We start from the raw sequence: 21,448 nt of genomic DNA on the forward strand, positions 1-21,448 counted from the left end.
TGGGTAGTCTCTTTATTTCAGTAGCTTTGACTGTGATTTCTGCGAGTTCCCAAGTTCATACAACTGTCTTGCCTCTTCCACGCATTCCCTAAAACCAGCAAATCTCAAAACGGAAAGCAATTCCTCTTTGCCCCGTCTTGAATCCCCTGGTGTGTGACAGATGCCAGGCCTGGAAACATCAGCAATGTCTTTAATCCTCCATCCTGCACATACTCGTGGGTCACCAAACTGTACTTTGATCCCCTCCTTTCCATTTCCATATCCTCCTCTGTGCTTCCGTCACCTCTTGCCTGGTCTTGGCAAAGAATCTGTGAACTTCTCTCCCTGTTTCCAGCCTTTGTTCGCCAACCTCAGGGTACCTAAGCAGACTTGAATTGGTTGTATGCCTACTTAAAGATTATGCTGACTAGAACCTTACCCCAAGCCCTTGCGTGACCATATTGTTCACAGCGTGAAGTCCAGGTTCGTTAGCATGGCAGCTCCAGCCTTCCAAAGCCGATTTCCACCTGCCTGCCAAGCCCATCGCCTCACTGGGCCTGAAGGGGCCGGCACACTCACCTCTCCTACCATTTGGGTCCCATCTTCCTCGGGGACAAAAGTTGAATAGTTCAGACAAAATGTATCACTACTCCTGAGAAAGAAAAACGAACACATTTGAAATCTTTTCACATTGACTTCATAGTGTCTTGATATACCAAAGGGGGCAGTCCTTGTGAAATAGAATAGTTGCATGTTCCTTGTTCAGGGAATGGCACTCTCTTGTTTGATTATGTGCTGTTTAATCTTGATTTTTGGAAGCAAAATTGATGTTCTTTTCTCCTTCATTATTTCTACATCCAGGGCTTTATCCAGTATCTGCCCAAGTAGACATTAACCTACAGGGCACGTCAGAGTGGCAGCATTCGTTAACCTGCGCTAATGCTGACACTGCCGGACTAGCTTTTTCAGAAAGACTGAGTGGGGAGCACCTGGCAGAGTCCTCAGCCATTCGATTGGCTGCAGGATCAGGTCACCGTGGCCCAGAGCATGGCTGCAGACCCTGTGCTTAAATGCTTAACTGCTCACATTCTCAGTGTATTCTCTTCTACATTTGTCTTTTGTTGTTGTTCAGTCACTGAGTTATCTTCGACTCTTTGGGACCCCATGGACTGCAGCACCCCAGGCTTCCCTGTCCTTCACTATTTCCTGGAGCTTGCTCAGACTCATGTCCATTGAGCCGGTGATGCCATCCAACCATCTCATCCTCTATCACCCCGTTCTCCTCCTGCCTTCAGTCTTTCCCAGCATCAAGGTCTTTTCCAATGAGTCAGCTCTTCATATCAGGTGGCCACAGTATTGGAGCTTCAGCATCAGTCCTTCCAGTGAATATTCAGGGTTAATTTCCTTTAGGATTGACTGCTTTGATCTCCTTGCAGTCCGAGGAACTTTCAAGAGTCCTCTCCAGCACCACAGTTTGAAAGCAACATTTATCTTTACCTTAACCATTTTTCAGATTTTCAGGATCTTTGGCAAATTCTAGTGAATTGACTTGAGTAATTTGAACATACATAAGATGTGACAATCAGAAAACTCCTTCCAAGCAGTTTAATACCCTCAATAGGGAGGGGGAATAATTTTTTTTAAGTAGGAAACCCTTTTTTAATGTTTTTTTTTCCCCTTGAGTTAAGGAATATTAATAGCAGATTCATCTAAAATTCTTGTTCTAGTTCTTTCAGAAACTGAAATGATGATAAGTAGGCAACTTGTCTCTGCCTAATCCGGCAATCTGCCTATGTGACTGGATGGAGAGATGATGTGTGTGGTTCGTGCGCTTGTGTGGGAGTGCTCAGTGAGGAAGAAGGCTCCTGACCGTGGATGGTGCAGCTACAGCCTCTGGACTTGGAAAAGTGCTCCAGAGGCTGTGTTAAGTCCAAAACACCGGGGATGGTTTTGGACCCCCAAATTGTACTATGCTGAAATTCCACTAGGGGGTGTCCTGGCAGGGTGAATTTATGTCTTCCTTCCCCACACAGAGCCACTAGTTGTTCCAAGATAAAGGGCCTTTTGTTGTTCATCTCTGGAGTGTGACAAACTCTTGAGAGTCCTTAAGAAATAGGGACCTGTTCCCTGCCTCAACTGCAGGGGTTAAATCCAGTGTTTTGAGCCTGTAACTCCAGGGATCGGATTAAAATGTGTTAATCTCCCTTGGTTTAATTAGTGATTTCTTATCTCAGAAGTTACTGGTGTAGTTGGCTATTCAAAGAACTAACCCCTTCTTAAAGTTCTATCAAATGACTTAGGCAGAGACCCCTTGTAAGCATAACCAGAAAGTTACTCAGAGGATGGAATCTTTTAATTCTTTCTTTGAAAATATACAGTAGACAGATAAAGCATACAGCTGGGCCCCATGATAGGGCTGTCTCAGAGAACCTCCCAGATTGTGGTCTAACCCTGATCAGACACCACTGTTTAGAGTAATTGTTGTCAGAGCATGGCCTTAGGACCTAATCTCGTTCACCCTGCCACACCTGGCCAGCCAGTTCCCATCACCTGGACCTCTGGGTTTACACAGGCTTACGCCATCACAGCACCGGCGGGCATGCCTTCCGACATGCCTTCTGACAAAAGGATGCCAATGTCTTTTACTTGCTCTTATCCAGCATGGCCTGCTCCTGAGGTGTTTCTTTTTCTTTTTCACTTTATTTGTCAAGTCCCTCAAAACTCAAGTTCACACCTGTCAGGGACCATTTTCCTAAACGCTCTGAAGCTAAAATTAAGTGAACCACAGGGAGAAAAAAAAAAAAAAAATGAATATCCTCTCATAATGATGATAAGACTTCCAACACGGCAGCAAATGCTGCTAGAATATTGAACAAGGAAGGGCAATTACCGCCGCAAACTTGAGTGCTGTCAAATGAGCCCAACTGACAAGCCACTTACAGTGAATTCACATTTGGAAACACAACATGACTTGGTGGGTGAAACTTCCAAAGATCCCACAAAGATGTGTGAAAGGTGGCAGCGGTGTTAAAATTGGAAGCACTGGCATTGTGGGGGGCTTGTGGAAACCAAAGTGTTTCTCATTTGCCACTTGCATAAAAATGTGAATTTCTTGCCTTGCCTTCAAATGGCTTAGTACTGGAATTGCTGAATATTAACACGGTTCAGCTTCTCAGTGTTACTCTAAACAATGAGGCTCAAAATAACACTTCCCAAATCAGTGTAACTGGGAAAATATTTGTGGGTAACTTATGTAAGCACATGGGTAGCTTGAGGACAAGTGAAAACTTCAAATTCAAAGCCTGAATTTTTTCCCACCTGCAAATTGTAATTAACATACTGCCCCCTACTGATTTCTCAAGGTTCTCTTTAATGAGGATAGTTCTGTAATCTCTCTGGAAAGAGAAACTTCAGGTCTGATAAATGATTGTTAAATAGTTCAGACTGACTTTTAGTATTTTTATATTTGCTGGACTCTCCTTCATCAAGCAGTGTCATTTGTATTTTGAAATGGTGGTTCTCTGACCCTTAGAACAGAACTGAAGGATTAGAGAAGAGGTGTTACTGGAAAGTGTCTGTTGTTTCTGAGCATCTCCCAGGATTCTGGAGGAAGAGAAGAGGTATTACTGGAAAGTGTGTGTGGTTCCCGAGCATCTCCCAGGATTCTGGAGGAAGAGAAGTGTTACTGGAAAGTGTCTATTGTTTCTGAGCATCTCCCAGGATTCTGGAGGAAGAGGGCGGGCAGCTTTCAGCCCCGGGTGTGTGAGACCGCTTCTGGTGGTCCAGTGCGGGGTTTTTGCCGGAAGTGTGGTCTGACACTGCCCGGAGGGCAGGGGGCCTGGGAACCATACATGGTAAGAACCTGGAACTGGCAGGAACTTGAAGAAACAGCATAACCAAAAATAGATAGCACTTCTAACCCAAGTAGCCTATAAATATATGCTTGATTAGCCTTGGGTGCATTTACTGTACTTTTATATAGCGCTTAAATTTTACAAAGCCCTTTCATGAATGCTCTTCTCTCATTTGCTCCTCACAGCAACTCTCAATTAAGTAGAGCCATTATCCCCATTTTTATGGATGAGGAGACAAACCGAGAGAGGCTATGGGACTTGCCTAATGGCTCCACTGGGGAAGGAAGAATCTAGGACCTAGACCCTCAGCCTAGGACCTTAGTTTGTGTGTGAGCACTCAGTCATGTCAGGCTCTTTGTGACCCCAGACTGTAGCTCATCAGACTTCTCTGTCCATGGAATTCTCCAGGCAAGAATACTGGAGTATAGCCATTCCCTTCTCCAGGGGATCCTTCCTGACCCAGGGATCGAACCAAGGTCTTCCCACATTGCAAGCAGATTCTTTACCATCTAAGCCACTAGGGAAGCCCAGGACCTCAGTGTAGTAGCTCTGCAGATACTTCTCCAGGCCACATGTTCTAAGGTAAATTCTCCTGTGAGTCACTTAGGCTTGTGCCCTGTGGTATGATGTATGAATACACCTTCAAATGTTCTTTTTTTTTTTTAATTAGTATGGTTAGTTTAGCAATGACTAATTAACCCTAATATCCCCAAAAGTCTGCTCCATAAATTAGATAAGCATGTAAAATTATAAAGAACCAGTACCACACTACAATTTTATTACCAAAGCCCAGTTCATGTGTTTTTCCATAATTTTTTGTGGTCTGTAGCTGAGGTGGTTACTTCATTAAGGAGAGCGTGGTATATCCTTAGCCACCCAGCTTCCTTCTCTTCCTAATTTGCAGGTCAGCACTGACAGACACAGAAAGTAATGAATAAAAAGGGCTCTTCTAGATGGACCGGCTGAACAAAGTTCTGTAAATACTTGGTACTGAAATGTCAATAACAGTGTGATTTGAGTTTTGGTTTTTGTTGGTTTGTTCTAGGCTTATCTCCTGGAAAATGTAAAACCTTTATTCTGTTATATAATAATCTTATGAGATCAGAATTCCAGATAACTCCACGAGCTTTGCTTAGAAAATGTAATCATGGATTCTCAAAATTGTGCAGCTTTGGCCAGCTGATAGTGTCCCAACTTGTGGACTAAGCATCTGATTTTTAAAGGAATAGTTCTTTTCCTATTAGGGTTTTCTCGTAGGCTAATCAAAGCATGAAAACCTCAAAAGATAAATGTGGAAAATTTTTAAAGGTGAATACTGAGGCTAAAAAGGTCTAAATTCCTTGCCTTGAAAACTAAGCCATCAAAGCTCTGTAGGTAAGGGGAAAGGATTTTGAAATCTTCTGGATCTCTTTTTGAGAGCTTGTTCTAATGCGGATGGGGGTGTCTTAGTCCATTTGGACAGCTTGAGCAGAGTACCATGGACTAAGGGGCATATAAAGAACAGGAATTTTTTGCTTACAGTTCTGGAGGCTGGACGAGGTCAAAGTCAAGGCTCTGGGAGATGGGTTGTCTGGTGAGGACCCATTCCCTGGTTTCTAGACAGCTGTCTTTGCTGTATCTTCACATGGTGGAAGGGGCAAGGGTCTCTTTTACAAGGGCACATATCCCATTCATGAGGGCTCTACCCTCATGACCCAGCAACATCACATTGGGCATTAGGTTTCAGCATGAATTTTGGAGGGACACACACATTCAAACCACAGCAGAGGGGCTTGCTGGTGCTAAAAATGGAACCAAGGCAAATATATAAACAGTCAACCTATAAACTCCCATCGTTGTCCATACAAATCTCCCAGGGCTCTTGACATCAATTTGAACTGGTGTTTGTCTGACAAAACATTATTGGGGAAAGGATGCATGGAGTGAAGAACAGGACCTCTCAACCCCAGATACCCTGGTTCAGAGAACACAGATAGGAGAGAGGGCAGAGAAATTAGTCTGCCTTTTTTGTTGAATTTCTAGGAGAAATCTATTTGAAGCCACTTGACATTTGGAGTAGACATTAGCTGGCTCACACTGCAACCTTCTGCTCAGCCTGTGGTCCAGAGCAGTAGTGTTACCTGCCAGGCTGCACATTAGGAGACTTAGGCCTCTCCCAGACCTCCTGGGTCAGGGTCTGCACTTGATTTAGATGCCAAGTGGTTCTTGTGCACATCACAGTTAGTGGAGGAACTGCTCTTGAGCATGTATTTCCATTCCCACTTTCTCAGTAGTCTCTGCATGTTTTTTCCCCAGAGCTAGTTAGTCCTTTAGGAATTTTGTAGACTAGAAAAATGCCAGACCATGGATGCTGGGGTCCATCCTTGTCTAGGATTTTGTTTGTTTTGTTTTTGTGGTTCCAGGCCATTGTTAAAAGATGCTCTCTTGCCCACTCCTCCCCTTGGTTGCTGTGCCCAGGGTGGAGTTTCACAGTGTGCTGAAGAGCTATGTTCTTCCTGCCTAGGACCAAAACAACTGAAAACAAGTTGCAGGAGGGCAGAGGCCTTGCCTCTTGTGCATCCCCCTCCTCCACTCCTGGTCCCTGCAAATTGTCAGCATTATTTACCTTCAACACTATTTCTGAAGTGAGTGCTAGAGTGGTGAAGGTTTTGACATGTAAACTAAAAAGAATGGGCTTTTGAGCCTAACCCAATCAACAAGTGATGGAATATAAGTTGTGAATTTAAGTTGTGATTTTTTTTTTTAAAGTCTAGAATGTCTTCCAAAGCTAGAAAATGTGATGACAATATGAGAATTAGAGCTCAGAAAAAATCATCACTGGACCACATGGAACCTAATTTACTAATGTGCGAATTCCTTCTAAAGAGTGGTTCTCATGGGGACTCTTCCTCCCCAGGGGCATTTGGCCACATCTAAAGACATTTTCCTGGGTCAGAACTGGTGGGGTTATTTCTGGCATCTAGTGGGTAGAGGCCGGAGATACTGCTTAACATCCTACAATGCACAAGACAGCCCTCCCACAGCATAACATCATCCAGCACAAAATGTCAGTGGTGCTGAGGGCAAGATGACTCTCTTCTTAGGCTCTCAAATGCAGCTGCACAACAGAGTCACCTGGGGAACGCTGGCTCCGGTGCTGGACTCCCTCCGGGATATAACTGGTTCAGAGTGTGCCCCAGCATCAGAAGGAACTTCCCCAGATGATTCCAATGTATAGCATAGTTTGAGAACCGATTTCTAGAAAACATGGCTTTTACAATCCTTAAGTTTCTTTCAGAAGGGCTTCCCAGGTGGCTCAGTGGTAAAGAATCTGCCTTCCAGTGCAGAAGATGTATGGGTTTGATCCCTGGGTTAGCAAGATCCCCTGGAGGAGGAGATGGCAACCCACTCCAGGATTCTTGCCTAGTAAATCCCATCGGCAGAGGAGTCTGGCAGGCTACAGTCCATGCGATTGCAAAGATGTTTTTAAACAATACCTAGCACAATACAGGTGCCTCATAGACCCTCATACACAGTGAGTGAGTTCTGAATTGTTACAGTGCATGCCTAAGAATAAAGAAAGTTTTTAGGAGTAAGCTCTTGATGAGATGCACCTTGAGTTTAGGTAAAGATTTGATTTTCTATAAAGACTCCTACAGTAAGCATCCTAGAAGGTAGAGAAGAATTTGAACTCTTTGCACATATGAAGTACAAGAGATGACAGAAAGTGATCATGGGGCCCTTGGTGGGCTGTGGTTTGGTGGCGGGGGTGGGGGTGGGGGGCGGCATCCTGCCACCTAGGCAATGGCTGAGCCCTTGTGCCTGTGGATGAGCCTCCTGGAAGTGGTTACCAGTCTCTGGAGCAGAACTGAAGCCCCTGCCCTTGGGAAGATCTGTCTTTATTATACTTTCGGTGATGTGAAAGCAAAGCAAAGGGATTAATGACAACCTGTTGTTAGCAGACTATTTGCAATTTTTCGGGTGATTTTCACTGTTCTATAAAGAGTTACTAAATCGGGGAAGGGGCCCGAGCTGGAGCTCATGGCATACTCCTTTGATCATCTAGGACTCAGCCTGGGGAGGGCCAGGGAATGTAGCATTTCGGAACCAGTGGGCAGCATTCATTGTCTCGCTCTTTTTTTTTTTTTTTTCATCGTTTCTTTTAACACACTGGGCATCTGTGGACTCAAGTAAAAGACAGAAAAATGATTGTAATTTTTTTTACTAGATAAGAGGCATGGATTCAAATTATCTTACTATAAAAGGCACAGTCATGACAACATATAAATGTTTAATGAACAGATATTTTTGCTGCTCACCAGATGCTGGCAACTGCGCTAATGGAGTTGATACCTTACTGAGTCATTTATGAGAGTCTTAGGCAAGTAATACCTCAGTGTTAAGACTTGTGTAGTGAACACGTGGTGGAAATCGAAGGATGAATGATTGGATATAAGCCATCATCACACTTTTGAGCTAAGAAATCTTGGCTATCTCCTTTTTATCTCCCAAATGAGTTAAGCCAAGAGAGGTCAATTAACAAGGAAGGTTAAGTAATTGACAGTCAGAACTATGTGGTCTCTGGGCAGTAAAGGCCAGTGTACTTTCCAGACACATTGAGTTTTTAAGTCCTTTCCTTTCTGGCATTTCTGCACAGTGAACTCTGAAGTGTCAGGGAATGTTGATATCTGAATCCCTGCCTCAAGCTAGATCCATCCTATGTTTTAACAGTGGGAAGGCAACTTAATGAAGCATTTATTTTTGCTGAATAACTAATGGTGTCATCATCTAGGTGTTCCTTTGAAAAGCCCAGCTCTTTTATTAGCTTCTCGGTTGCAGGGCAACTGCAGGAGTAGACTCGTGCATGTGTGTTAGGTATTAACTGCTGATGCCTCTAAATGTTAAACCAATCCCTGTGGGCTCAGAATAATCAGAAAAAGGACAGTAGATGTAACATTGATAGGAATTTGATGATTATGACATATTCTCTACAGCTAAAGAGAGAATATTTTATATCAAGCACATAGAGACTTTGATGAACATCTTGTTAAGTCTGAGACTCATTCCAGCCTTCAGTATCTTTGAGACTCTATTGCACAATTTGTCAGAAGATCTTTCTTGTCTCTACAAACATACCCAAACAGGAAAGGGAAAAAAGGGCTGTCATCGCATTACATGAATTTCTGAATTTGTGTTGGATTCCTAGATGGCGCAGTGGTATAGAACCCACCTGCCAGTGCAGGAGACACTAGAGACACAGGTTTGATCCCTGGATCAGAAAGACTCCCTGGAGAAGGAAATGGCAACGCACTCCAGTATTCTTGCCTGGAAAATTTCAAGGACAGAGGAGCCTGATGGGCTGCAGTCCATGGGGTCGCAGAGATTCAGATACAACTGAACATGAGCACGCATGCTGTCAACTGCAAATGAAGTATTGAAAGCCAGTGTATTGCTAGCAAATACAGATTTGAGTTTGACTTCCTAATTGAAGATAATTTTGTAATGAAAATTCTCAAGTTACAGTTTCTGTGGCCAAAATGAAGTTTACAACATTGGTGGTCAGTACATGGATTAAACAGATATCTCTAAATCGATAGGATTGAGGCTATTTAGGCATGTGTTCCTTTCCCAAATTAGCTTGGGAGGACATCACCCTTTTTTAATCTTTGAACACACTAATGATTTATCCTATATTTTTAAACCCAGTTCCCTACATTTTCAGCACCCTCAATAGTTTGTAGTGTCGAGTCATAGTTTTCCAGGAGCAGTGACTGAGTTTCCAGAGGAATGTGCCACCAGATGTCATTTTAGCCTTGTAAATAAACAGTACGTCCCTTTGTGATTCTGATAAAGACAAGTAACTCTCATAGCGACACAGGCAGAAATAGCAAAACACCAAGGAGGGTCGTTGAGCCGTTTTGGAGGGATACCGCAAGCCTGTCAGTTAAATGTTCTTTGTTTAATAGAATCTCGATTGCGTTTTTTCCAAATCATATTATTGCTCTTATTTGGAAATTCTGAAAACCCTTAAACATACATCAGAAAACTGTCCAATACATGTGCTGATGGCATTAAGCCTTTTCCCATCATAATATGATTTTTGGTCCCCTTTAGGAAAGAAGGGGACCTGAACTTCCCTGGTAGTTCAGACAGTAAAGCGTCTGCCTATAATGCAGGAGACCTGGGTTCAATCCCTGGGTCGGGAAAATCATCTGGAGAAGGAAATGGCAACCCACTCCAGTACTCTTGCCTGGAAAATCCCATGGACGGAGGAGCCTGGAGAGTCCATAAAGTCCATAAAGTCTAAAAGAGTCGGACACGACTGAGCGACTTCACTTAGAAATGAAAGTTTTCTGTGTTATTTTTGGACATTCAGGTGAGAGAGAAATACTTCAAAATGATTTTTTTTTTTTTTAAGATGCCTTTTCTTGAATTAACTGCAGGACAGTCAGGTAACTGCACAAAAATAGAGGATGCAGCCTTTTCCTACTGTGAGAAATGAGCTTTGCTCCTCTCTCAGTGTCCATTAACCTCGAAAAACTCGAAAATATGGAAAATGTATTCTGAGTGTTTTACCTATACCTTTAAAATGTCATCAATCTCGAAATTTCTCGAGTCAGACTTTGCCGGATACCGCATTTCTTCACATTCTCTTTTGTTTAACTTTAGGTTAATTTGTCCTGACAGTGCAGCTGCAGGCTCTGCATTGCAGTCTGTCATTAAGAGCACCAAGAATGGTCTGGAGGGTTGGAACTGTTGGGAGTTAATTTGGCGTAAACCTAACACTCAAAGATTTCTCAAGATATGACATGTCATGTCTATGTCCAGTCACACTTCTGTTTAAGAAGTTCTTGTTTATATTATAAATATGACCTTTACAGTTATCTTTCAAAGGTCCCAATGCTTTGAAGAGGAACCCTGAGGAGCTATGGAGATATTAAACTCGCGAAGCATGTTTTCATAGCAATGTCAGTGTCCATTTGAATATCCTTCTTCTTTCTTTTCTTTTCTTTTTAGTCACATAGCAACCCTGTCAGCCAGTTGCAGGTTATGATATTGGAGTCTTGTGATAAAATTCAACACAGGTAATCAAAAGTCTCTTATCACACTTTTTAGCCAGAGTCCATTACTAAAAGTTTTCTCTTTTGCAGATAAACTAATCCCACTGGGTCCCTTCCAACTCTAAATTGTCTCACTGAACATACAAATTGGTATATACTGGTTGCTGACTCTGAGCCCCCCACCCCTGCCCTGCTCGAGAGTCAACCACGTTTTCCTGATGACAAACTAGATGCCCTCCCCTGTGTCTCAGACATTTGAATAAGAGGACAGATCTTGGAGTGCAGGCTTCCCTGGTGGCTCAGTCAGTAAAGAATCTGTCTACAGTGCAGGAGACCCAGGTTCAATCCCTGGATGGGGAAGAGAAACGGCAACCCACTCCAGTATTCTTGCCTGGGAAATCCCTTGGACAGAAGAGCCTGGCCGGCTACAGTCCATAGGATCACAAAGAGACTCAGCGATTATACCATCACCACCAAATAGGACCTGAAGTCCCCATCAGCACAGTCAGGGTTAGGCTAAGCATCAGGCTAACCTTGCCAGCTACCGTTGGGACCTGCTAACTCTGGTGACTGATGAAATGTACTTCCTTTAGAGATCCCTTGACTAGCTGGTAACTCCTGATAATTCGTCCTTCAGCGGTGTTCAGCAGGCTCTCTGAGTTGCCCCTCTCAGATTCACTGTGAGCAGCCTGTGCGTGAATTTACACTCAAACCTTTTGGGTGTGAGCCGCAGATTTGCTCTTTATGTTCTTCTAATGAGTCTGAGACAAAGTTGAAGATCACGAACCTGAGCTTGAACTGACTGGTGTCATGGCAACTAGCACTTCACCTCTTGCTGGTCCCCCTCTCACTCGTGCTACGATATTTGTGCGCATTAGTAATTCATTACAAAGTGCCAGGTTTCTTTGTGCTGTCAAACCGTGTCAAGGACGGAATATGATGTGCTATCTCAGATGTCACCCACCAGACTGTCGAGGGCAAGAGTAATTAGAAAGGAAAACTTGTCGGGTTACTCTGGAAAGTTCCTGAGAACACGATGCTTTCTTGCCACCCATTTACAGCCTTTTTTTTTTTTTTATTCCTAACATAAGGACCAGGCTTCGTGTTGATCAAAGCATATGTGGTAATGCGCCCCAGACACAAGGCAGGGGTTTGGTTGTGGAAAGAACGCCTGGGCAGTAATTGCTCGCCTCCATTCAGGCAGCAAAGGAAATGATTAACAGCCTCAGTGCTCAGTCACGTGGATCAGGCTCCAGCCTGAGCCGTGCAAACTTGGGTTTAAAAAGAAACCTGAGCGGCCCTGGTATGAAAGCTTTTCCCCCAGGCCTGCCTCCGCCCGGCACCCAGGAGGAGCTGAGTGGTGGCCGCCAGCTTTGGAAGGCAATCAGTAGGGATCCCAAGGCCACCCAGCCCTTGGATGGCTCACTTCCCCTCCCAGTTTCCTCAGCGCCTGGTGTGTTGTCCCTGGGCTGCTAGGAGTTGTCGTAACTATAGTGTTAGACCTGTAAGTAGTGAGCCTTTCTAGATGAACATAGGCCTTTGCCTTGGAAGGTAAAAAGCATAATGACACACTGGGTTTTGTTTCTACAGAAGGCCAAATTTGTCCCTGGATGGAGAAAAGAAGTCACATATTTTACAAGAATCTTTGACTTGCCACACCCCTTTAAAAAAAAAAAATCAACCCCTCCCTCTAAAGAAAACTTCATACTAAAACAAACAAACCTGTGTCACACTTTACTAGCTACTTAAAATGAAGTCTGTTTCCCTAAAAAATATGTTTACAACACACAGTTGGAAAAGACTTTAGTCACATAGATATATTTGGATCCTTTTGTTTCTCTTGTTCTTTTTTCTTATTTCCTTTAAGCACAAACCCAGCAGCTTAAATGTCCCTCCAAACTACTTTGTGGGGTGGGAGGGGAAGCAGGTTCATATCAGACTTTTTAGCATACACAGCTGCAGCACGCTACTTTTGTGAAGGATGAACCAGAACTGTTTTCTATTTGTTGTACTGACGTAACACAGTTTGGTGCTGATGAGTATGCCAAGTTGCTTCAGTCATGTCCAACTATTTGCAACCCCATGGACTGAAACCCGTCAGGCTCCTCTGTCCACGGGATTCTCCAGGCAAGAATAGTGGAGTGAGTTGCCATGCCCTTCTCCAGGAGATCTTTCCAACCCAAGGATTGAACCCACATCTCCTCTGTCTCCTGCATTGGCAGGCAGGTTCTTTACCACTGGTGCCATCTGAGTATAAAAGTCTGCTTAGAGACAGGAATGAGACCTGCTCACGTGTTCCCCATCATTGCTTGGCCAGATCGTAATCAGGTCCTGCATGTAATAGGTGTTCAAGAAATACCGGTTGAAGGAATAAGTTAATTCCAGCAGGGCTAGAGGGGACATGAATCCGTTTTAGAACCTTGCAAGAAGTTAAAAAAAACAGTGAGGAACTTAAAACAGTTACCTGCCTTCATATGTGCTGGGATATGGATTAGTCCTTTAACACCTGCAGGCACCAACATGGAGCACAAACATGGAGAAGTCATTAGAGCCAGCCCACTGGGCATCTGGGTTTCTGGGGAGGGCTGGCCACCTGGTAGAGTTAGCATGGACATAGGCTGGGGATGACCACGGTCAGCGACTCAGAATTGTCATAACCACGTAGCAGATTCCTGCTAGTATTCTGTACTGTATGTAATTGCTTAGAATTTACTCTCAAGTCCTTCTAATTTCTTAACTTAAAAATAGAACCTTCATGCTAAATCTATCCTTCTCTTCCAAGACGAGGGAAACTGTTAATACTTAGAAGTGATCTCTGGATAATGTCAAGACTAAATTTTATACTTTTGAGCTAATCTAGAAACAATTGATTATAATCAGATATTTAAGAGAAGACTCATAGGCATGAGTACTGAAGGATGTGTTTTTAGTTTAGATTGACGTAGATAACTTTCCCTGTGATGTTACTTTATTGTAATTCTGTGATATGGTGCTCGTATACAAGTTATAAAGCCTAGAGTTTGCAGGTGCTGTAAACTGAAAACAATAAAAAAAAAAACACAAATTACCACAGAACATATAATTATTTGTCACAGTGAATGATACTGGTTATATGGACAAAGTCAAGGTGAGTGGAATAACATTGAAGACTTAACACTCTTAACTACCTGTGTTAGAGAATTTTTAAGGGGCTCCGATGACATAATTAACATAAAGGACTTTGAAAAGCATGAGAGGCTATGTAAATATGTGATTGATATTACAGTTTGAGTTTTATAAGAAGACTTTGGGGGCAGATTGTCAGAAAAGAGTTGAGTTCACGGGTAAAACTGTACAGATGAGAATAAGCATGACCCAGGCTTTCTAGTAGCTCAGTTGATAAAGAATCTGCCTGCAATGCAGGAGACACCTCTTCAATTCCTGGGCTGGGAAGATCCGCTGGAGAAGGAATAGGCTACCCACTCCAGTATTCTTGGTCTTCCCTTGTGGCTCAGCTGGTAAAGAATCCGCCTGCAATGAGGGAGACCTGGGTTCGATCCCTGGGTTGGGAAGATCCCCTGGAGAAGGAAAGGGCTACCCACTCCAGTATTGTGGCCTGGAGAATTCCATGGGGTTGCAAAGAGTCGGACATGACTGAGCGACTTTCAGGGAACAACGGTGCAGAGCCCACGATGGATGTAAGTGGGGACCGAGGGCTTATATGATGATCAGGAGTCAGACTGGGGAAGACCTTGGGCTGCTTCACAAAATTTCATCTGACAATGCATCACGGATTGGAACGTGGGAAAAACTTCAAAATTAATGGAATGACTGTTTGATCTTGTCCACACAAAAGTTATCAGAGCAAATCATATACGTGTGCAAAAATTCAGTGATGTCTTAACCGGAAAATCCTCTGAGGAGGGAATGCAACTCTTCTTTAAGTCCACTGGGTAGTGTTTGGGCTTTTTTTTTAACTTCATAAATCATGGGAAGCTGTGTTGGCAGTGGGATATAACTCAGCAGTAGATGGATTGCTCTTTGCTGCTTTCTTTTAGGAAGCAGGTTATAAAACTGTTGGGAGCCTAGTGGAGTAGTTAATAGATTATCTTAAGCAATTTGAAGTAATTTAAAAAAAGAAAAATTACAGCTTTGTGTTTTGAAGGCATGAAAGCTAGAGGGAAAAGAGAAGTTTAGTGAAATGAGAAATGGATGCTACCTCTGGGTCCACTGCCCTGGAGCTTCTGCCACATGCTCTGTCCCCCTAGGGCTGGTCACCTGCCTCCACGGGAAAGACACTCCCCAGGAAACCCCACAGCAGAGCTGGGTCAGTCAGCTGCCATGAGCTGTTGTCATGTAAAGTTAGGGTTAGGACACAGTTTTCATTAAAACTATTCTGTACTTTTACCCTCTTTCTTTACACCTAAAATACTTTACCTCCTGTGAGTAGACTCTGATAATACAGCTTGGATGTTTGAAGATGCTGCTGGAATATCTCAGCCTTCGTGGGTCTGTTGCTGAGTAGACGTAGTCATGAGGCAAACATTACAGGAGCCTCCTATTTGTGGGCAGTGGGAGGTCCCTCCCAGACCATGAGATGCTGCACTCAACTGTCACAAGCATGAAAAGATCTCTGACCCAGGAGTAGTTTAGATTAGCAGATAACTCACTTGAAAGGTGATAAAGAGCCTTCTCCTAATGGCTTTCTTTTCATCTCTGGACATGGTCCCCGAAAGCGCTTGTGTTACAGTCTTGTGGGTCACGGCTTGTGATAGGCTTGCCATGCCGATGACACGGTGCTAAGTGAACCAGGACGCTTGAGGGATCTTCTGGTTTTGATAAATGGGAAATATTTTAAAACAAATTGGGGAATGTAGCATTATATGGATAAAACTTTGTTTCATGATCTTGAGTTGGTGGGGTTCGGTTTGGTTTTGTTGTTTTTTTGTTTTTTAGGTGAAATCCATAGGTCATTTCTGAAGCTTACATCTTCCTTTTCTTGCAGACCACTAAGGCTTTTCTTCCTACCATGCTGGAGATTAATCATGGTCATATTGTGACAGTTGCGAGTTCCTTGGGATTGTTCAGCACTGCTGGAGTTGAGGTTTGTCATCATAAAGCATCTCCTTTCAATCAGTTCATCTCGTCACAAATACACTACAGTCCTAGAAGCATGCCTGCTGCCCTCATAGTCCTACGAGCCCCTGGAAGCTACCTGTGTGCTGTTTGTGGAGTGCACCCCAGCACCCACCAACTCTACATATTCTGCCGTAAACTTACACTAGTTTGACAAACCAACGGCAGCAGCAGAAGTAGGTGGGCCGGTCCCCAGTATGGCCCCATTCTCATTAGCAGTTTTACTTGACGACAGTGGGAAGACACAGGGTCAAGCTGAAACTGGAGGGCACTGGCAGTGCCCCAGAGAACAGATAAATGAGGCTAAAGGTTGACACTCTGTTTTGGTCAGCTTGTCAAAAGTGAGCTATCTTGTGTTATCTCATCAGATGAGATGGTTAGGGTGGGTATGAGGTGTCCGCATGTTAAGTCTGTGGAACTGGGCTTAATCAGACCCTGTTCTTCACCAACTTCAAGTTACAAAGCATGCATGTGTTTGTTGTTCCGTGTTTGTCCCACGGGTGCCTGTAGCAGAAAATAGGAAACATTAGCCCATGCAAATATGCAAAAGGATGCGCAAGAGACGGCTTCTGTATTGTACATTTCCATTCCTAAATTTAAAGTTGGATAATGGAGAACTTCTTTTCTATACCGTGAGTCCTTAGGTTGAGTTCTAGTTGAAGTTTACAAGGTGGAGTTATCATTTCCATTTTCACTTGGCCCTTAAGAAGAAAATTGGATCATAACAGCTCATAACTCCAGCTCTAGTCTCCTTTGTTCTCCTAGCATTAATTTAAACAAACTGGTTTTTCAGTCTCCTTTACTGAACAAGAGGCCATTTGTAAATTTTCCAGACACTTCAAAGTGAGTCTCTCTCCATTTTTAGCCCCAGCTTGTTAGCTTTCATAGACTCCTTTGTGGTAACTTCCCCCAAAGTAATCTGATACTTCGTTGATGTGGCAAAAAGTGTTCATCTGTTTCTGCTGTTGCTTTGAAAATATTATTTCTGCACCAAACCACATCAGATACCCGTCTTTTAGAATGCTCTCCTTTTTTTTGCTTAGTCACCTGTAACCTTTTGTATCAGACATGTAACCTGAGTAACGGGGCAACCTGGGGCTTGGTCCGGAATGTGCACTATGCTGAGTGCCTCTGCCCTCTGTGCTTTGCCCCCAGGACTACTGCGCCAGTAAATTTGGAGTCGTGGGTTTTCATGAATCCCTGAGCCACGAGTTAAAGGCCGCAGAGAAGGATGGAATTAAAACAACGCTGGTCTGCCCTTACCTGGTGGACACTGGCATGTTCAGGGGCTGCCGAATCAGGTCAGTGAGGGACCCGCCTCCACGCTGATGATTAGCAGCTCTAACAAACCATCTTTTCATCTTGGGAGACTATGTGAAATCAGTCAGATCTCCAACCGTAAGCAGCCTGGCACTTCCACAGCTGACATTTTAGCTCACATGTAGTTTTCATTGGTCAAGGTTTGTCAAGTTGATGCATGTGTGATTGACAAGCAAGAGCTGGTATTAATTTGCAGAAGGCAAGGAGCATCAGTAGGAAACGACCTCTCTGTCCTTCAGGGAGCAAATACCTAGGATTTTACTTAGAAGCTACTACTTTGGAAGTGATTTTCTTTCTTTAACATCAGTGTAGTTAGTGCACAACCCCTCAGTCACGTCCGACTCTTTGCAACCCTATGGACTGTAGCCCGCCAGGCTTCTCTGTCCGTGGGATCCTCCAGGTAAGAATCCTGGAGCAGGTTACTATACCCTCCACGGGATCTTCCCAACCCAGGGATCGAACCCACGTCGCTTGCATCTTCTGCATTGGCAGGAGGGTTCTTTACCACTGCACCACCTGGGAAGCCCCTTAACATCCGTATTTGCACATAAATGTGACTTTGGTTTGGATACAGAACAGTGTCACTGCCACTGAGGAGGGTGGCCTTTCTTCCAAAAAGACCCTTCCCACATTTGGGAGCTTCCTTTTTGCAGAGAGTGTCTGTAGCTAGAGTCACTCTGACAGAATGAGAAGAAACATTGAGATTTTCTACAAATGAAATAAAACACCCCCACACTTTGAAAGGAGGCCCGTGGGAATAGCCATGTCAAGTCACATCTGACTCGAGCTACACAGAATAAACAAAGCCGTGACTCACGAAGAGGACACTTGTGGAGACATGCTCACTGCGAGATCTTTGCGTAGATGAATTTGAAAGAAAAAGCGAGATAAGTGAGCCAGTTCCCCGTGGGTCAGGGCCAATCTTGACACATCCTGAACCTGGCCCGGCTGTGAAGTAAGTGGAGGTGGCTTGAGTCATTTCAATCTCAGGCTGAGTCCAGGTCCAGACTGGGAGTGGACTGGACCCCACCTCTTTTTCTGTGTGTGTGTGTGTGTTGGTTTGGCTTTTGCCTCTTACAAACTTAAGAACCAGTTGCAGAGGGTCTGAGGAGCTCTGTCTCCTATTTAGCATCACAGCGGGTGTCCAAAGCTCTGGGGGCTGGACAATGAAAAGTGAGGGGGGTAAATTCTGTTAAGTTACTTCTACGGGAAACTGGATGAATTCAGCTGAAGGTAGGCTGTCTCCCGTGCACTTCATTTCAGAGACCCCACCCCCCTCACTCCTCCCCCCACCCCCCAAAAAAGCCCCGGGCTTTTCCTCTCCAGGCATCCAGGGAGGCACACAGCTGAATTTTCTTTCACTCAGGAAGGTTTATGTCGGTGTTTACACACCATCATTTGAACTACACTTAATGCTAATTTGGCATCCTGTTTGGGTTTACTGTTTGTTATGTCAGACACCCTCTCTTTTTTCAATTGAAAGAAAAAAATAATAATAATTTGAAATACCTTCCAAGGCATTTTGAAAACACAACTTTCTCACTTTACAGAAAAGCAGACCAATTCTGCTTTTCTTTTATTAAAAAAAAAAACAAAAACAAACAAACAAACAAAAAAAACAAACTTGTTTTCCAGACAATGCAAATAAAATATGTTCACAGTAGGAAAATTTGGAAAATTCAGTGAAAGCACAACGAAGTGAACAAAACAGATTGCAAATCCTATTGCTCCAATAGCATCACCCGTGGTGTTTTGATATGTATTTCCAGCCCTCCGTATTTCATGTGAATTCTTAATTTAATCTTGAATGTGTAACTCCCAGGAAAGAAATCGAGCCTTTCCTGCCCCCTCTGAAGCCCGATTACTGCGTGAAGCAGGCCATGAAGGCCATCCTCACCGACCAGCCCATGATCTGCACGCCCCGCCTCATGTACATCGTGACCTTCATGAAGAGGTGAGTGTGAGGGGCCTCCCCGCTCGGCGGGCTTTCCCACACCCACCCTGTAATTTAACAAGCACACCACATCTCACGTTTGCTAACTGTGACTCTTCCTTTTCCAGCATCCTCCCTTTTGAAGCAGTTGTGTGCATGTATCGGTTCCTAGGAGCAGACAAGTGTATGTACCCCTTTATTGCTCAAAGGAAACAAGCTACAAACAACAACGAAGCGAAAAACGGAATCTGAGGGTCTTTTTTGTATGGAATATCATTTCTACCAGAAGACCATCAGGATATCTTAGTCCGACCCACATCAGCTTGACTGATACTCTCTGGATTCTACATCCATGGTTTTTTTTTTTTTTCAAATCAGCTTTTTACAAAAATAAATGAAGTGTAAATTAACTGACTAGAGTACTTGGAAAACGTGATCAGCAGAAGTGAGCTTAAGTCGTTGCCAACGGGGTCCTTTGCAGGCAGAACCCTAAGACCAGTCCAGTCTTTTAGATAACAGCTGTGTGACGTCGCCAGGCCACCATTATTATTATTATTTTTGGAATGAACAGGAAGTCTCAAGATGATAATGACTGTGTGTTTCATGTGTTTGTTTTCCTTCATTCCCATAGAGTTTATTAATTCTTGTAATTAATCTCTAGCAAGTTGACACCCTTGCAACTTCAAGGACTGACAGTGCTGTATTTTCTCATGTTTTCTAAGTTTCAGCTTTGCAAAGCCTGTGTGGCTCTTTCATGGTGTGTGTATATATACAGCCCTTTTAAAAAGGCATTTTGAAATCTCCATCAATTGGAAGTAGAGGATGTCTGATTGTTACAGTAAAGTCATGTGATCAGGTCTCTTTGTTAAAGTAACAACGACCAAATTGTTGGTCGAATTTTAAAATGTATATCTGAGGTCTTTCCTTATGGAGACCTATTTATCCAAAAAAAAAAAAAATCATAGATTTTTCTACCTGTGAATTTTGCTGCATACAGAAAGTGCCCTTTCCTAAGAAAGTTGCTGTGTTTCATTTCTTTGGTTGGACTTTGATCTAGAATACATAGCAGCTCTGCAAAGAAACAGTTTCTAAAAGTGAGAACTTGTGCACTTAAAAACGTCCCTGTTTTTGTGCCAACTATGATTAGCAAGGGGGAAAAAATCTTACACTATGGAATACATACGGAAAGGTGTAAAGATTCTTTTGAAAGTTTTATTCACATTGTAGAACAACAAATGACATTTTTACAGTATTTTTTTGTAAAGCAAACTATTTTGTGCCTTGAATTTGGTAAATGTGTTAGTGAAACATTGTAAAAGTGAACTTCTACCTCTGTATCTAAATGTATACCATCCACTTGTAAATTACTATAAACTATTATGTGATTGCTCTCTTTTTTAGAATGTCTTGTTTAAATAGCGGCCAATGTTTTAGGCTATTCAAATAAGCCATCTTTTACTAATTAATTGGGAGATTTTATAAAGGAGTGATTAAATTTAAAGACAACTTACATACAAATGACTGTGTGATCATTAGTTATCAGCAGTGTTATTGGGACAGACACTGTGTCCTTATTTTCTTTGCCATATCACTCAGTAATGAAAAATGTTTGAACAGGCTTGTGTTCAGGGACACTGGTAGGTTAGGGAGCCCTACACTCACATTTCCCATGTTACCATCTTCCCAGATTAGATACTTTATCACGGGCTTGTTGATACTAAAGGTGGGGAAATAGAACCCCATTACCTGTGTGTTGTCCGGCTGCACCACAGATGAGTTCTGCCATGTATCCACACGTAGGAAAGTACTGCCTCACCGCTAGTGTCCCCAACACTCGTCTTAAAAAATAGCTTTATTCAGTGTTTAAATTTCTTTGTATAAATGATAACTAAACTTGAAGCCACTGAGGCACTGACTATCTCTTATTTTCCAGTTTGGATTTTAAGTACAGTTGACCCTCAAACATCATGGGGGTTAGAGGATCAACCCTCCATGTAGTCAAAAATCCATGTATAATTGATAATCAGCCCCCTGTATCCATGGTTCCTCTGTTCCCCCAACCCCCATCTACCGATTCCACCAACCACGGATTGTGTAGTACTATAGAGTTTACTACTGAAAAAAAAAATGTGTGTGTAAGTAGATTGGCACAGTTCAAACACGTTATTCAAGAGTCAACTGTGCTTTGAAGTAAACCTCATATAACA

General features: G+C 43.2%; 2 protein-coding genes across 3 annotated transcripts in view; one reads left to right on the forward strand and one right to left on the reverse strand.

Moving 5' to 3' along the window:
* Positions 1-20,759, forward strand: part of RDH10 (retinol dehydrogenase 10) — a 28,886-nt gene extending 8,127 nt beyond the window's left edge. The window contains exons 3-6 of the mRNA XM_055546268.1: positions 15,858-15,956; positions 17,144-17,289; positions 19,131-19,262; positions 19,370-20,759. Coding sequence (XP_055402243.1) covers positions 15,858-15,956; positions 17,144-17,289; positions 19,131-19,262; positions 19,370-19,493 — 501 coding nt within the window. The 3' untranslated portion in view covers positions 19,494-20,759. The remainder of the gene's footprint in view (positions 1-15,857; positions 15,957-17,143; positions 17,290-19,130; positions 19,263-19,369) is intronic.
* Positions 1-21,448, reverse strand: part of RPL7 (ribosomal protein L7) — a 65,104-nt gene that overhangs the window by 12,920 nt on the left and 30,736 nt on the right. The window lies entirely within an intron of this gene.

This window comes from Bubalus kerabau, chromosome 14 (assembly GCF_029407905.1).
Source record: "Bubalus kerabau isolate K-KA32 ecotype Philippines breed swamp buffalo chromosome 14, PCC_UOA_SB_1v2, whole genome shotgun sequence".
Lineage (NCBI taxonomy): Eukaryota > Metazoa > Chordata > Mammalia > Artiodactyla > Bovidae > Bubalus > Bubalus kerabau.